We start from the raw sequence: 17,332 nt of genomic DNA, 5'->3' as shown, positions 1-17,332 counted from the left end.
GAACTAATAACAGGTAATGCAGATGTCACTCGGTCAACTACTGCACCCAATGTGCATGTGCGTGTAAACATTGACTAGTGACTGAGTAATAAGATTTTGCTCTACAATTTATAGGTACTTATTAGTTTTTAGCTTGATTTATGAGCAACTGATATGTTTCAACCAGTCATAAAACTTTTCGTTTTTTATATCGCCACTCCCTTTACCCCCGAAGGGGTAGGCAGAAGTGTATATTATGGCAAGTAATGACACTGTACAATGTAATCAAACCCAAGACCCCTTTTTTTTTTTTTTTTTCAGGGGGAAAATCATCCAATGACTTCTCCCGCCTTGGGTGAGGCGGGAGGGAGTGTCAGACTCTTACTGACTAAAAACCACCCCGTTCCTTCTCCTGCTTTGAGCCGGAGCCCCGGTAACCTTTTACGTTTTCCGCAGCTCCGGATCGAGCATCAACCCTACTGGGCCCCAACTGTGGTGGTCTGGCACTTTGAGGCGCGCGCGGAACGCGACGCGCCGTACCTCTGGTTCTGTTCGGGCGGCGAGCTACCCTTACTCGTCGTCCGCAGACCCGCACTTACGGTGGCCGAAGATCGTCACACGATCCCCGACGCTCGGAGTGTCTTCTGCGGCGGCTGGGGCGTGAGGAGGATCGTTCCCTCACGCGCTCCGCCTCCTCCTTAGCTAGCATGACTGCTTCGCAGAAGGAGGAGACGGCGTCCCATTCCCCCTCGCTCCGCACCATGGCCTGAACCAGGGCCGGACGCGAGAGGTCACCGTCGCCGATCACATCCCTAAGGACACGGCGATGCTCAGCCCATGCAGGGCACACCGCTACTGTATGTTCCACCGTGTCCTCCGGGTGATCCTCGCAATGACGACACCCGGGCGTTTCCTCCCGCCGAATCCGAAACAGGTACCTACCGAAACTTCCGTGTCCGGTAAGTGCGTTAGGTGAGGACGCCATGACGCCTCTCTAGCCACTCCTCCAAGAGGACTTATCGGACTTACCGCTGCAATAACAGCGAGCCCAGCCCTCGGTTGCGACAGTGTTTCCATTCCGCCATGAGATCGTGCCGGAGCTCATCCCGCCACGCACTATCTGACGCGGCAGTGGGGTTTCGCCCCGGCGATGCGCCTCCGCATAGGCTGTATACTTTGCGAAAACTTATCGCCTGAAGATCCCACCTCGGTGATCCCGCTAGGAGGTTAGCCGCCTATAGCTAGATCGTGCGGTACCCACGGATCATCCGAATGGCCATTCTGGGATGAAACCAGCGCCCGAGCTGGTCGTCGCCTTAGATGTCGCCCACACCGGGGCCCCATAGAGGGCCATGGACCGCACGATCCCCGCGTATAACCTCCGGCAGGAGGCGTTTGGTCCCCCGAGGTTGGGTAGGAGCCGCTTTAGGGCAGCCCCCGTCCGTTCCAACTTGGGAAGACCCCTGGCCTGGCATTCGCACTGGCCAACCACTCGGCCAACGAGGAGTCTTTTACTTTTTGCTATATAGGTATCTGGGTTATTGTTTATTTAAATTCTATCCTGTTATTAATTTTTATATCTCACGATAGCCAGGCGGCTACAACCTTCAACACGAGTGGCAAATCAAAAACAAAAAGAAGTCCCTCATAAATTATTCCCTATATCCAATCTGTCCTCACAAAAATTAATAAACAAGTTCTCTACCAATACTCACTTTAGGTTTATCGCATTCCACCACCACTGGAGGTTGAGGGGGTTGGACCACCTCCTCTACCACAGTTTCTTCAATAACTGGTGGCTCGACAACTATGGCAGGGGATTCCACCACAGTTGGTCCCATGCCTAACTTTGCTAAAATGATATTGAAGCCACCTCTGGCTAGCGCAGCCCCTATAGCTAATGTGCCGTTGAGCACTGCTCCTGCCATTGATGCCGCTGCTGTAGCTATTATTTCACCTAGAAAAGAAGAAAGACTTATTTATTTTATACTTAACAAGTTAACCGCCATGTCGGCACTGGTGACCGATTCTTAACGGAGGATTTGCCTTCAACAGTTTCCTTTCGGCAGTTAGTGCTTTAAAATGCTTCTTGCACATAAGCTTGTAAAATAAAGTGGACTAATCAAATCTTTAACGTTTGAAATTATTCAAAAATAAATTAATACCCATGCTAGATATACACAAAGATAAGCAAGGCACATGCCTATAGTCAAACTATAAGTCAGAAGCCCAAAAACTTATACTAGCTCTGGTTAACTGGTTAAAATGGTCAGATGACAGTCGCTTCATGAGCTTAAATTAAGCTAAATTTGGTGAACGTCTAAATAGCCTGATAAGTTGCGAAAAAGGGCCTAGACGTGCATCCTTAGCAATGCTACCTTCGTGCCAATAGGTGGAAGGCCAGCCCGAACTGGGCACTAATTGGAGACTCCTTGCTACAACTGAGAAATTTTCGTGAAACTAAAAAAAGCCCAGTAATACTTTGATCGAACCCAAGACTATTTGTCCGGTCCAGGATCAGAATCAAGATCAGTCGTACTTGTTACTCCTCGACCAACGAGACACGAAAAAGAATAGAAGAATTAAATAAACAACAATTAAAACTTACTTTTAGCTCCAATGCCCTGTGCTATAACAGCGATCATGTCGGCAGCTGCTTTCGCCAGCACTGCCTTCTTAGCATGGAACGTCTCTAGGCCTATAGATGCGAACAAACAAACAAACTGCCTTCAAACAAACTCTTCAGCTTTATAATATTAGCATAGCATAGATAGTATAGATATGCGTATTTGTTCCTTTGAAAGCTTAAGAGTCAAAGCTTGTATTGTTTTAGAGGTTGAGTTTTGAGTCTGTTATCAAACACTGAGTCAAACATCAACATTTATAGTTAGTGTTATTTTTTTTTTTTTTTTGGTAATGCTCTCCATATTCTTGCTAGGTATGGCTACAACTCCTGTAGGTCAGGTGCTACACTATGAAAACACATATTAAGGCAATCGAAACAATGTAACCAAGAATTGTATTGTGAACCTGATTGGAAAAGAGTAACCTATGGAGTTTCTTGCTCGTTCTTCTTCATAGGAATCTACACTTTGGAACGAGCAAATAGCTTCACTAGTGGACTGACCGACAGACTGACATTTTTAATATCATTATATTTGCTTTGACGTTCAAAAGTGCCTTCCTGGTCTATTTGAAATAAATAATTTTCACTTTGACTTTGAATTTCAAACCATCAAAAATTTACAGATCAAGCATTGAGTTCAAACAGGAAACAGTTCGAATAGACAAGTCTAGAATAAAAAAACAAACTTACCAATAAAATAAATAATTTGAACTGCATTGTGATTTATAAAACTGGGAATAGTAAAACTATCTAAAATTCAATGGTAGCTCACAACAACTGACTGCTTGATTACGTTGTATGGAAGTTTTATAGTAAAGTTACATTATTAGTTATTGCCAAAAGACATTTACTAATGTACTAATTCGTTAATGTCCTTATTGTAAAAGATTAATTTTAAGGGACAGGTTTTTAATGATCCAGAATTATCATTTAAGTTGATTAACGTTTTTGTGTAACATCTGTAATGATTAAAGCACGATTAAAGTTACATAACATCACATAACATCAGCCTGTTGTTTCCTTAGAATCAGCAGTGTTGTGCATGTTTCTTTTTGAAGCTGGGGGAATCGTCCAAAGACTGCTCCCGCCTTGACACTCCCTCTTAAGAGCAAAGAAACGGACCCACTGGCGTTTTATTTTTATTTTAAATCTATAACGAAAATAAAATACTCTATTTATAAAGGTTTCCTTTCATACGACATACGCCACCAATTAATAAAATACCTGAACTATAAACAAAAAAAACTAAATGAAGAAGAAAAAACGATAATGGTACCATTTCTTAGCTCCCAGGTGAAGTTTTTAATAATGTTAATTTCTATAAGGTACTCTGTAACATTTTCGAACGCATTGTTCATTTTTATAGCAAAAATTCTACCTGGAGAATTGCAGTAGGCATCTAGATTCGGAATACTTTTACCGGCCATACTTATACCATGCGTGAAAACGTGTATTTGATAGGTGTTTGAACATAATACGAGCTAAAGAAGTATATAATCTACCGCCATGGGACAAAGGTGTGGGTGTGTGCCTATGTTTACCATCAAGTGGATCATGACTCAAACTCAATAGTACTTGACAAATGCTTCCGAACCGATACGTTACCGAAGTGAGAGTATGTTCAATGTTTATCTAAATAATGATGTCAGTAAAGTGACCAGTTTTGTCAGTCAGTATGTCAGTCATGAAACACACACGTATGCTAATTGACTGAGCAAAGGACATTGCTATGACAGTAACCGTGGAGTCGCTGTTGTTGCTAAAAATATTTCTGTTATTTTTATTCTGCACGGTTTAAAATGTTGTTTTTGCGGTCTCGTGTTGGATTAGTGCATTGGAATATTCTTCTTAATAGACTAGTAACAGAGTCTAGAATTGAAATTTTAGCAATGAGTATTACTTTTACTGGAAGACGGTATCTCCTATCGAGACTTTACTCATACAACGAAACACAACGCAAGCGTTGTTTCACGTCAGTTTTCTGTGATATTCAGAGAGTGAGATTCATAGCGAGATTCATAGCTCTCCCGCACTTTGGCACCGGATTTTATCTCAAGTACCACTCTATACAAACAATGACAAAAAAAATACATACATAAGTCAACTCTATCGTATTCTATCTCTTTGTCGTATACAACCCATTTCTATTAGAATGGGTATAAAAAAGAAAGTCAAGTTCAAGGCACTTCGCTACATAAGAGTTTGCAAGAGAGTGAAGAGTATCAGTAATGTACCACAATCGTTGCTAGTAGCACCAAAATTAAAAAATAAATCATAAAAACATGGATAACATCAAACGTGTTCTAATAAAGGTAAGAATTTTCCTTATTTTAAAAAATACTTGTCACAAACTGGATTTGTTATTAAACTTGTTCATTTTTGATCACGTTATTATGTTATTAGATTTATTATATGATTTTGTATTTTTGTTAATAGGTTTTCTGTTCATTAACGTTCTATACTTCCAATCGACCTATTTTTTTAAAGTAGCCTATTAGTTAAAGGTGTATGCGATGAGAGAAATTCCCAATTTGAATTCCTTGCTTTTTAATACAAGGGCGGGTTCTATTTCTTTGATTCCCTTTTGGGTCTCTTCCTTCTTAAAACAGCGTGTAGACATACCAATTGTAGAACCTTATCCTGGACGATAGCCCAAAGGTATAAAAATGGGGGATTTTTTTAGCAATAAAAACTCTCATATGTCCTAAATTTAACATAGTTCAAATTAGGTTTTTGGTACCCAATGCCAATTGTAGCAGTTTATGCTGGATAATAGACAAAAGGTTCCCAGATATAAAAAGGGTATTTTTAAATTCGATATAGCTACAATTAGATTTTTGGGACCAAACCCACTGTAATAAGTAATCAAACGCACACGCATTGTCTTCTATAACTGATTTGTTTGCTTCATCGACATACCTAATCATATATGTATAATATGTATAATGTATATTATGTCAATTTTAATTTTGGATATTCTACATTAAGATTTGTATCCTCTTACCGGTTTATCTTTATCTACTATCTATCTACATAATTATGTATAGGTATGCATATTGATGTCATGTGAACATCTGCATTTGTGGCAGCCATTATCATATATATTATATATAGGTATAATCGTAAGTAGTCGCACTTACAACCACTTGACAAACGAGACGGTCTAGTTAGAAACTTGTTAATAAACGTATGTAACACCTTTTTCTTTAAAAATAAGTAAAACATTCCCTCATACTACTATTTTCTCTTATGTCGTGGGTGCGTTTACAAACATCCAAGTTCACATACACATCACACGCAGACCAGAAACAACAATTTGTAGATCACACAAATTGTTGCTTCATGCGGGAATCGTACCCGCTACACGTTGCGCGACAACCATGCAGCTTCATTCTTAATTGCCTAATTAGATAATAATATGTTACGTAATATTATGTGTTTCCAGATCATAATCTTCACAGTGATAATCGCCATCCTATCAGCCAGTGTAACTGAGGCCAAAAAGAGCAAAAGACACTCATCCAAGCTCTCAAAGCGACATTTTGAACACATCGAGAAGTACCACAAGGCAAAGAGAAGCACCTATGGCCGCAGTTGGGGGAAGGAGAGTTACAGCGGCTACGGAATGCCCCCCTACCTCATATATAATCGAAAGTTAGGAGCTTACTACCCGTATTATAATAATAAGCCAGAAAATAATAATAGACGCAGTATGAATGTGAGAAAAAGTTATTATGATTCTAGAAGGTATAGTTAAAGAATACATACACGCCTGTCTCCCATGGGGGTAAGCAGAGACAATGGACCACCAATTGCGGTTAATCTTACATACCTCTTTCACTTCATCAATAGTCATCAGTCTTTTCATACGTGCTCGTCGGTTAAACTAAAAGTACCTTTTACTTTTAGTTTGGCCCTTCTTTAATATATCGCCAATCTGGTATGATATCTTTAATATATCGCCAATATGATATGTCCGTTTAGGGACGCCCTCTAGTTAAATAATTTTAAGCAAATAAAGTACATAGGTATGTAAGTAATGAAAAAATGCTCAATAATGTTAAAATAATATGTAGTTTAATATTTATTTGTTTTAAGAAAACGACTGAGTTGTTTTATGTAATTTTAATATGTAAATTAAGAATTGTTTATAAGATAAAATGTATATTTATTTATGATTAATTTTATCACATAACCTGTATTCCTCGTATCATTGGAGTTTTGAGGACTAAATAAAAGCTTGTATTAATTGTCTTCTTTTACGGGAAAGTCAATGATTAAATCCAGGAAAACCCGCTAGCTTTGTGAGAGGAAAAGCCTGTTACCACAATAAACTTGGCTAAGCTTTCACCGAGATTTTCGCAATGGGAAAACCCAAATGCCAAGTGCACCGTAGTTTCTAGTTGCCCATGCACATGCACACAGTCTTTATGTTAAGGACATTTACGATATTATTCTTATTAAAGCTATCATTAAAATAACCTTTTACTACGATCTTCAACCGCAAAATAGCACATCACATCAACAGCCTATAAGTGGCCACTGCTGACTAAAGATCTATTCTTACACGGAGAAGGTATGAGCATTAATCACCACGCTTGCTCAATGCGGGTTGGCGATTTCAAAATTAGAAAATAGAAACTATAAGCCCAGGTTTCATCACAATGTCTTCCTTCACCATATGTCAGTGGTGACTAAATAATCTTAGAAAGTGCATATAACTCGGAAAAAGTCACATTGGTACCGGTTGGTAAGTTACGATTTCCAAGCCTCTGGGCCACCACGACAGACTGCGAAATATGCATGGCAAATATCTTCCTCATATGTGGAGAAGATACATAGACCAGTTACCTGTCACGGGGTACTGTGTAAACCAGATTGAATAGCAGACGATAACTAATTCTAACCTAACCACAGTCAGTCTAACTACAAAGCTAAATTTAAAACCGTTTTATAATCAAAAAGTTACCTTGAAACCTCTAATTCAAAACACTAATTATTAAGATTAATTAATACATTCTCTAAATTTATAAATAATACGTTCAAAATTGCTTTTAAAATTAATTTAAAATGACGTTGTAAAAGTTATGTAGGTCTCTTATGTACATAGTTAAGTATACTACATACATGCATAATGTATTATTTCCTGACGCACAATAATTCCATTGAGAATATTTAAAATACATTTATATTTATTAGTAAGTTTATTTTATTGGTTTTAAGCATTATAATAAGGAAAGATCCATAGGATAATAATAATCATGCGTGAGTAATATGATTAAATATATTTTTGTCTGCCTGTCTGTCTGTCTATATGTTTGAGCGCACATAAAACGTCTTTTTAAAAAAAATCCACACTAGGATTTTTATTTTTTAATGTGTCGTGGGTGCGTTTGCAAACATACAAGTTCACATACACATGACACCTGGATCCGAAACAACAATTTGTGGATCACACTAAGAATTGCTCCGTGCGGGAACCGAACCCGCTACATGTTGCACAGCAGCCAGCCACCGCATCAACCGTGCAGTCAAATAGAATGAAAACTACTGATCTGATTTAAATGCAGTTTTCACAGGTGTATTTTATATTTATTCAACTTAACATTTTATATAAACAAGGGCTTAAATAACAAGCCTATCAAGGTTTCTTATTTGTAAACAAACCTGCAACTTGTAGATTTTTTACCTTTTACCAACTACTAAGGAATGTGTCTATTAATAAACTCGAAGTTGAACAAGTCAACAAACTGCTGTGCCCGCATAGTCATTAATGCAAAGGAATTAAAAAAATATGGACGTGTTTTGTTTTTCCTTTCCACTTTCGTACTAGGGTTTATCCCTATAGCAGATCCAGTTTATAACCTAGGTACTTGATAATCTTAGTGCATCTTTATATAGACTTTCACAGTTATTTCCGTCTTAGGATCGTTTCATAGCTTTCTTAATACTTAAGAGCATTTTCCTTAAGTTCTTTCTTTCCTTGTAAAAAGCTGATAACGTTGATTTTATCAGTTGTCAGTAATCACAAAGTTTCATGTTGTAGGGATAGGAGAGAAATTGTAGTTATTTGAAAGTTCCCAATATTTTTGTAGTGTGAAATCTGTGCAACGGCACAGTTTTTATCCCCGAAAAGGTAGGCAGAGGTATATTACGGCGCACAATGCCGCTATACAATTGTGATAATCTTTTCACCATTTGTGTTATAAGTCCCATGAAATAGGATTTGAAATCTGCTTGTTTAGATATTCGAAATCAGAGAAGAGTAAGTGGTTATAGATTGTATTTTTTAAGTGGTTAGGGAAGAGGATTCGGAATCGATTCTTATTTACCTAATAAGTATTTCGAATCTACGTCTCTTAAAAATAGTAACCCAACACACCTAATGTTTTTCCATGAAAAGATTTCGTCATTTTAATACACTTCTCAGACGTCACGTGACATCTATTACGCGATACGCACGTTTTATTAAATTTTTAAGGACAAAAACATGTAACATTCGCTAATAATCTTATCAAAAACTTGGTGTTTAAGTCCAATAGTCACACATTATTAAATATGTGTCATAAATAATTGTTATTTAAAACAGAATGAAAATAAAAGTAACCATCCAAGTTTCGTTGATTTATTCACCACAACACAAAATAGTCTGTGTAATAAACTTGGAGAACTCGTATTTCTGCTAGATACACATTTTATGTGTAAGTAGATATATTAACATAACCTGAACCAAAGTGTCCACGAACGTATGTCGTCGAGCAAGTCATAATTTTGACGTTTTTGTAAATTACTATACTGCGTCATTAACAGCTTTTAACTGTCCTACTAGGAGGCAAATGCCTCTTCTCACTCGAAGAAGAAATGATAATAAATCACCATGCCTTTTTTTAAGGGAGGAAAATCATCCAATGACTTCTCTCGCCTTGGGCGAGGCGAGAAGTGTCAGACTTTTACTGACTAAAAACCACCCCGTTACTACTCTTGCTTTTCGAGCTGAAGCATCAGTAAACCCGTTAGGTAGCCCGTGTCTTAGCTGTTCAAAGCAGATTGGCAATTTCAGCCTTATAATTTGTTTCTTAAAATTACAAATCCATGTTTCCAGGCAATGTTTTCCTTCATTATATGTCAGTGACGTCTTACCTAAATAAACTTAGAAAATACCATGCAACTTGGAAAATGTCACATAGTACTTATCAGGTTAAGAACCTTCCTGACTAACGACCACCATGACTTCTAACTTGTGCAATGTCATAAATTAATCATCGCATAATGATTTGTTAGGCTATAATGACTGCACTGCATTGTAGTCATCGCTTAAACCTGATTATTAAGCAATCAAGTGTAATTTATGTGGCATTAGTCAAATAAGAATTAAGCTAATGCCACTGAATGTTTCATTTATGTCGTTAGATTGGTTTACAAAACAATTTTTTACAAAAACATTAACAGGAGATCAAGAAATTCAGAAAAGCTACACAAAATAACTTAGAAACATCCAGGTATATGAATCGCCAAAAGGTAGAACTGATTACATAAGAATCTGAACTACAAAAAACTGCTTTGTAGCTCAAAAACTGCAAAAATATACAATAGTGAATAAACTGTAAATATCATTATTTGAATGACCATCTTTATCAATATATTTCCGTACACTGCTAGATCCTATATCTAAGTCCTCTCCAAAAACACGCCACTGAGCTTGATCTTTAACTCTTCCCATCCATTAATTACCAGTTACTTTGTTTAATATCGTCTCTTCACCCCATTGACATAGCTGAAAGGCACTCTACACCACGTTTGCCCAGACTTCGTTTAACAGGAGATGATGAATGATCATAACACTACGTTCTAAACTTGAATACAACTGCATAAGAGAAAAATAAAAACAGACATTTAATAAAACGTCCAATTTGACATCAACCAACAGCATTAGTCAGTGAGATTATTAGGTATGAACTTGTACGGGGCCAGGCGTTGAGATGTTTTAGTACTTGCGCGCTTGGACCCTAAACGAGTATATAAGACATGTTCATCTGCCACAGAGTATAGTCGGTGTACAAGTTTCTGTTATAAACATTGTGACTTTTTTTTATTTTATTTTTTTTTTATTAAATCATGGCTAAGTTCGCAGTAAGTATTTTTATACTGTGCTACGTATGGATTATGGAAATGCGGATCTTCAACGTTTAATTGTTTTGTTTTTTTTTTTTTTGTTAATGTTAAAGTTAGACAGCGGTTCTTTTTTAATTTGAAGTGAATAATTGGAAAATTATTTTAAAAGTTTTAATTTTATATATTTTTTGGAATGCTCCTAATGTCGGATGTTTTTGTGTTATCGTTTGAAGAGGATTGCATTTAGTTATCTATTATATTCGCACTTAATGTGCAAACAAACGGTTTACCGTAAGATTGGGTTTCCATAACCTTACAGGGTAATTTTAAACCAATAAAAAATTAATACATTCCTTTTTCTGGATTCCTATTGGTTATAGAATTTGGGTCAAAGTAACCCTATACTTATCGATATTATACTTATTTATTTCTCTATAAAAGTGTAAACACGTAATGCAAAAATAAGTAAAGCTTTTAACTGCGTTCTTAACAAAAATAAATCCTATAATAAGTAAAAATAAGCATAAAATTAAGAATTAGTTACTCAAACAATATCTACTTTAATATAGGTAAAAATAAGAAACGCAATGGGACAACAATATCATTCATCTCTGAACTACCACCTAAAAATAAACTGGTAGAGAATCACTGTGACATTTAAGTCTGCTTATGTACCTACAATAATAATATTCTTATTTTTGAAAAAGGTTTTAATGTCAATACTTCAAAGCAAAGAGTATAATAAGTATAGGGGAACTACAGAGTGACTTTAACTATTTTTAATTTAAAGCTTTTTAATATTTTAAAAACAAAGAAGGTTCTCAGTTTGTTCTATGTGTGTATGTTTGTGTACGATTATCTCGCGTTTAGCTGAACCGATTTTAATGATGCGTTTTTCAGTTTTCATTTCAAATTGTGGTTCCCTTTTTTATCGAGTTTAGAGTAAAAAGTTAGTCTCATTGTTTTTTTTCCTATTACAGATCATAACTCTCGCGTTAATAGCAGCAATGGTGGCATCAGGTAATATCATAATAACTAAATACTTACGCACCAAAAAGAATCACTACTTAAATAAAAACAAGCATACTAAATAAAACATTTTTCAAACCAGGCTCTGCCACCCCCTACGGAGGATACGGCGGTTACGGCGGCTACGGGGGCTACGGAGGGTATGGCCATCACGACCACCACGACCACTACCATCACGATCACCACGGCCATCACGATTACCATGGACATCACGATTACGAACATAAGGACAAACCGAAAACCACCGAAGCGCCTAAAACAACCACCACCACAACTACAACCACGACAACAACCCCTCCACCCCCTCCCCCACCCCCGATGGAGCAACAGGCGGACTTTGCCCAGATCTTTGGCCAAGGTTTTGAGCAGCAGACCAGTTTTAACTCCCAAGCATCAGCCAGTGGGCAAATAGGCTTCAGTCAAACTGTCCATTCGCAAGGTGCCCAAGCTACTCAAGAGACCAAAACGCAAAAGCCCTACAAAGAACATAAGGAACACGGCAACTACGGCGGCTATGGCCACGGCTACCACGGATACCATGGTTACGGACACTATTAAGGCTATTTATTTTGTTTAATGTAAGAATTAAATATTTATTATTCGTACTTTTGTTTTTATTTTTCGAAGTATATAGAGGTAGACGAGCATATAGGTACACCAGGCCCAATCCTAGACTGTCTTAGAACCGACCTACTGAGAATGACAATCCAAGTAAATACTTTGTCTTCCCCGAGAATCAAATCCAAAACCTAGTTGGCCTAGCTGAGGTGAGAGAGAGTAATTCAAACTTTTTATAATTAAGACGCAATTTAGCCTTCTTGTCTATTATAAAAATCTGTCCACTGAAAAGAAAATAAAAATTCTTCTAAAAATATTTAGATTCTACGTTCAAAATTTCGTAATAAGAAAACAAAGAGCAAACTGATTCAGTATAACTTTAAAATTCATCATAAAACCATACTAATTTTTGTAAAATCTATAAAAATATTTATTTTTTAGAACAATAACATAGTAAAATTAATAAGAAATAGGTAACTATATAGTATCTAATAATATCTATTATAGTATCTAGTATTTTTATTTTATAACAAAATTTCTACTGCAAGATGTTCGGCTTCGGAGGTAAGAAATTGGTTTATTTTTATTTATCCCTTAGACAGTGGTTTAGTTTCCTTTTCTTCTAAAAGCACGGGCGGTTTTATAAATTTTTACATGAGAAAGCATCACCACCTTTTTATGGTATAAGTCATCGACCAGACGGAACACCTGATGATGAGCAATCGCCGCCGCCCATGGACACCCGAAACATCAGAGGCGTTAAAAATTCGTTGCCGACCTTTTGGGGGTTAGGAATTTAAGGGTTATTGGAAAATCAGGGATTGGGAAGATTTCGAAGGGGGGTAATCAAGCCACCGGGTAACCTCACTCATACAACGAAACTCAACGCAAGCGTAGTATTACGTCGGTTTTCTATGAGGTCGTGGTATCACTCCGGTCGAGCCGGCCCATTCGTGCCTAAGCATGGCTCTTCCATACTTAAAGTACCTATGTATAATGTTTCAAGAGTCGCTGTAATTAAAAAAAAAACTTAATTGTCCCCAGGATGCGGCGGATTCGGAGGACCCCAGGGCTTCAGTGGTCCTCAAGGCTTTGGAGGCGGTTTTAGCGGACAGAGCTTTGGTCAAGGATTCGGCCAAGGCATGCAGGGCGGATTTGGACAAGGCCAAAGCGGATTTAGGCCCGGGATGCAGCAAGCCGGGTTTGGCGGAGCAGGGTTCAGTAGCGGCGGCGGCGGCCAGGGAAGCTTCGGAGGCAACCAAGGCATGTACGGCGGAAATATGCAAAATGGTTTGCAAGCTGCGCGACAAGGCCAAGGACAAAGTCAAAGCGGCTATAGCCAGCAGGCCAGCTACGGAGGCGGCCAGGCCGGCTACGGGGGCAGCTACCAAAGCAGCGGATACGGTCAATAGTCCTGTCCTGTCCATTGTGCAATATAACTTTACTATAAGTGTAACAAGTTTGTGATTAAAAGTCAGCGTTATTTGCGTTATAGTCATGTCTTTTGAAATAAAACGTATTAGTGAGTTATTCATGTTTTTTATTTAATATCTAGTTTCTTTGGTCTCGGTTATAATCCACTATATACATAGGTGTGACACTTCCCCATGATCGTAGATCTAAACCTACAAAAAGTCTCGAATGCGGAGTTTCTTTTATTCTTCAGCCGTAGATTTTATTGATTTGGTGGTAACCTCCACATAGGACTCATGTCCTCTTCTATTATGAATCACCTGGGTAGGTACAGTTTGTCACCAAACAAGGGAACCACAAACCACCCGCCATTTTACTTTTGACAGTGGTGGTGCCACCGCTAAATAGGTGTAGTACCTATTGTGCCAGTATGAACAGCATCGACTGCACGGTTCGAAGACCGACTGATGTATTGTATGTCGCGGGTTTGATTCCCGCGCCGGCCAAAAAGTGATGTGTTATTTCAAGATGCAAGACGATTAAATGAAATTCATAACTTTTCAGGAATTTCAATTTATTTTTACAAAACAACTATAAACAATACATAATCCGTCTCATCGACCAATATTCGAATTAATTATTTCCCGCCATTTTTAAATATATCATTTGACGTTCCATTTCAGCTAACAATTATTTTAAAACAGTAATATAGTCTATGAAATGATGAAAGAGGTTTAATATATTTATTCCTATGAATAGTACTCAGTAATTAAATACAGTAGAAGCTCCTTAGGCAATTGTCCCACCGGCAACGATAAACGAGTAACGAGTAGAGCTAGAACTAGCAACGAGTTAGCGAGACGCGTGGCGCGAGTGCATAGTTCCGATATTTTTGTAGCTCAGCTATAAGGCTCAACTCACACCGAAAGAGCGGCGAAGGGCAACCAAGCGAAGCGCAGTTTCAGTGCACTATGAATTTGAACTTTATTTTCATTACTACACCACTTACTATTGCATAAGCCGGCCGGCCGATGGCCACGGCGCCGCGGGAATTCCGGCGAATTCCACAAACGGAACCGTTCGACTGCGCGGGAAGTCCCGAGGATGCTCGAGCTGTCGCTGGAAGTCCCGAGAATGCTCGAGCAGTCGCAAGCGGCCGCTGGCAATATCCTGCCGCTCGCACCCGCTCCCCGCATGCGTCGTTGCCCGCGAGCATTCGAATTCATTCCTTGCAGTGTCACAGAAAGGATAGAAATGGACGAAGAAAAGCTTATTTATTAAGTTTCCTCGAGTTTGTTGGAAGTAAACTGCGCATAGAGAACGAGCATCGCGGGTGGGCTCGAGAAGGCGCGCGGATTTCCGCGACTGCTCGAGAAGGCGCGCGGATTTCCGCGACTGCTCGAGAAGGCGCGCGGATTTCCGCGACTGCTCGAGAAGGCGCGCGGATTTCCGCGACTGCTCGAGAAGCCGCTGCGCTTAGCTTAGTTGCCCTTCGCCGCTCTTTTGGTGTGAGTTGACCCTAAACGAGTGTGCGAGTGAGGCGGGCGATTACTCGCATCAGTACGATACGCACTGTAGAAAAATGACCATTGGTTGTTCTCTGGCGTAAGTTCTAATCGCTTGGCGAGTGTCGCCGAGCGAGTGTTATCTTTCATAGCTCTTGTCAGCGACAAACTAGTGAAGCGAGCACTCGCCGGCAGTGTGAACAGTCAGCGATCAACTGTTTGTATATGCATCTCTTTTGTTTACACGGAAAGTATATCTATTGTACGTTTCTTGAGCGAGAAAATAGCCGATAGTTAGTCGTTTTCTCGCCGTTCGTTGGTGGGACAACTGCCTTATTCGCGCTTCCTTCATTCGCGTTTTCACTATTCGCGGATTGAAAAATTGCGACCCAATTCCCATATTCGCGGTCTAAGATTTCGCGGATCGAATCGAAATATCGGTAAATATACATGGTTCAGGTCTAAAAAAATACATTCGCTATCCTTTGTCAACGCGTCAGTAGAAGTATAAAAAAATAAAATAGACCTTATTACAGCTTTTTTTTTTTTTTGAGGGGGGAAAATCATCCAATGACTTTTCTCGCCTTGGGCGAGGCGAGAGGGAGTGTCAGACTCTTACTGACTAAAAACCACCCCGTTCCTTCTCCTTTTTTTTTTTTTTTTTTTTTTTTTGTAACGCGATGGAAATCCTCATGGACTTCCCACGCCGTGGGGACGACGGGGGGGTGTGCCGGACTCTTACCGGCTAAAACCACCGCGGTGTTCCTCCACTGCCTGTGGCCGTGATCCGGGCTGCCCTCACGGATTCACCGCACCCGGCAGGCTTCGACCTACCGCTCGTTTGTGGCAGGTCCCGCCACGTTGGCGGCCCTGGGAGGCTGCTTCCCTTCGTCGAGTAGCGCGCGTGGAACACTACGCTAACGCCTACTAACCCCGTTCCTTCTCCTGCTTTTCGAGCCGGAGCCCCGGTAAACCCGCTAGGTAGTCCGCAGCTCCGGAACCTTATTACAGCTACGTCTAGATTGTGACTTCTGCCTAAACCTAGTGTGACCTAAACCTGATGATAATAATATTTTCATCAGGCAATGTGTATGATCAGAAAGTTCAATTAAACATTTTTTTTTATCTACTATTTGCTTGATTTCGTCATCTAGGAACGTATCCCTGGGCTCGCTGTCATTGCAGCGGTAAGTCCCCTCTTTGAGGAGTGGCTAGAGAGGCGCCATGGCGTCCTCACCTACCGCCTGACGCAGGTGCTTACCGGACATGGGAGTTTCGGTAGGTTCCTGTTTTTGATTGGGCGGGAGGAAACGCCCGGGTGTCATCACTGCGAAGGCCGCCCGGAGGACACGGTGGAACACACGGTTGCGGTCTGCCCTGCGTGGGCTGAACACCGCCGTGCCCTCAGGGAAGTGATCGGCGACGGCGACCTCTCGCGTCCGGCTTTGGTTCAGGCCATGGTGCGGAGCGAGGGGGACTGGGATGCCGTCTCCTCCTTCTGCGAAGCAGTTATGCTAGCTAAGGAGCCTCACGCCCCAGCCGACGCGAAGGACACTCCGGGCGTCGGGGATCGCGTGACGATCTCCGGCCACCGTAAGTGCGGGTCTGCGGACGGCGAGCAAGGGTAGCTCGCCGCCCGACCAGAACCAGACCCGTGCGTGCGGCGCGTTGCGTTCCGCGCGCGCCTCATAGAGCCATCAGACCACCACAAATGGGGCCCAGTAGGGCTGATGCTTAATCCGGAGCTGCGGACTACCTAGCGGGTTTACCGGGGCTCCGGCTCGAAAAGCAGGAGAAGGAACGGGGTGGTTTTTAGTCAGTAAGAGTCTGACACTCCCTCTCGCTTTGCCCTGGCGAGAGAAGTCATTGGATGATTTTCCCCCTGAAAAAAAAAAAAAAAAAAAGGAACGTATCCCCTATAACCCCATACAAATTACCATTCTATATTTACGGTTTCTGTATTCGCGGCATATATACGGAACGCATACCCCGCGAATAAAGAGCTTCTACTGTACTATCCTTTTTATATTATAAAAAATTACATCCTAGGTATATTATATCTGTCTGGTGTTGCTAGTGGTTGTTAACAAATGGCATCTTTTTAGTAAAA

At 40.1% G+C, this 17,332-nt stretch overlaps 3 protein-coding genes across 8 annotated transcripts in view; all 3 read left to right on the top strand.

The window, feature by feature from the left end:
- LOC118265676 (sporozoite surface protein 2) overlaps window positions 1-17,332 on the top strand; it is a 137,083-nt gene that overhangs the window by 81,203 nt on the left and 38,548 nt on the right. For 4 of the 5 annotated variants that reach the window (XM_050694849.1, XM_050694848.1, XM_050694850.1 and 1 more), the window contains one exon: window positions 16,532-16,653. The exons of the other annotated variant lie outside the window; for it this stretch is intronic. In XM_050694849.1, coding sequence (XP_050550806.1) covers window positions 16,532-16,638 — 107 coding nt within the window. In that variant the 3' untranslated portion in view covers window positions 16,639-16,653. Of the gene's footprint in view, window positions 1-16,531; window positions 16,654-17,332 lie in introns of those variants that run through there. 5 annotated transcript variants of the gene reach the window in all.
- Window positions 4,782-6,766, top strand: LOC118266434 (uncharacterized). The gene is made up of 2 exons (XM_035579894.2): window positions 4,782-4,917; window positions 6,051-6,766. Exons 1-2 carry the CDS (start codon window positions 4,888-4,890, stop codon window positions 6,360-6,362), a joined length of 342 nt encoding a protein of 113 aa, XP_035435787.2. The 5' UTR covers window positions 4,782-4,887; the 3' UTR covers window positions 6,363-6,766.
- LOC118266018 (uncharacterized) lies at window positions 10,609-13,834 on the top strand. 2 transcript variants are annotated; one of them, XM_050694900.1, is made up of 4 exons: window positions 10,609-10,735; window positions 11,698-11,737; window positions 11,829-12,777; window positions 13,349-13,834. In XM_050694900.1, exons 1-3 carry the CDS (start codon window positions 10,721-10,723, stop codon window positions 12,302-12,304), a joined length of 531 nt encoding a protein of 176 aa, XP_050550857.1. In that variant the 5' UTR covers window positions 10,609-10,720; the 3' UTR covers window positions 12,305-12,777; window positions 13,349-13,834. The 2 variants fall into 2 exon arrangements, with proteins under 2 accessions (XP_050550857.1, XP_050550856.1); XM_050694899.1 differs by having other exon boundaries at window positions 11,829-12,868.

Source organism: Spodoptera frugiperda, chromosome 7 (genome assembly GCF_023101765.2).
Source record: "Spodoptera frugiperda isolate SF20-4 chromosome 7, AGI-APGP_CSIRO_Sfru_2.0, whole genome shotgun sequence".
Taxonomy (NCBI): domain Eukaryota; kingdom Metazoa; phylum Arthropoda; class Insecta; order Lepidoptera; family Noctuidae; genus Spodoptera; species Spodoptera frugiperda.
Note: the sequence above shows the minus strand (reverse complement) of the source record. Positions and strands in the feature narration are given on the sequence as shown.

What these genes read in the sequence shown, in the direction of transcription:
- LOC118266018 (XM_050694900.1), top strand. An exon ending in AGCAGCAATGGTGGCATCAG is followed by an intron (nt 11,738 to 11,828) that starts GTAATATCATAA and finishes TTTTCAAACCAG; the next exon opens with GCTCTGCCACCCCCTACGGA.
- LOC118266434 (XM_035579894.2), top strand. Translation starts at nt 4,888, where the DNA reads ATGGATAACATCAAACGTGTTCTAATAAAG. An exon ending in TCAAACGTGTTCTAATAAAG is followed by an intron (nt 4,918 to 6,050) that starts GTAAGAATTTTC and finishes ATGTGTTTCCAG; the next exon opens with ATCATAATCTTCACAGTGAT.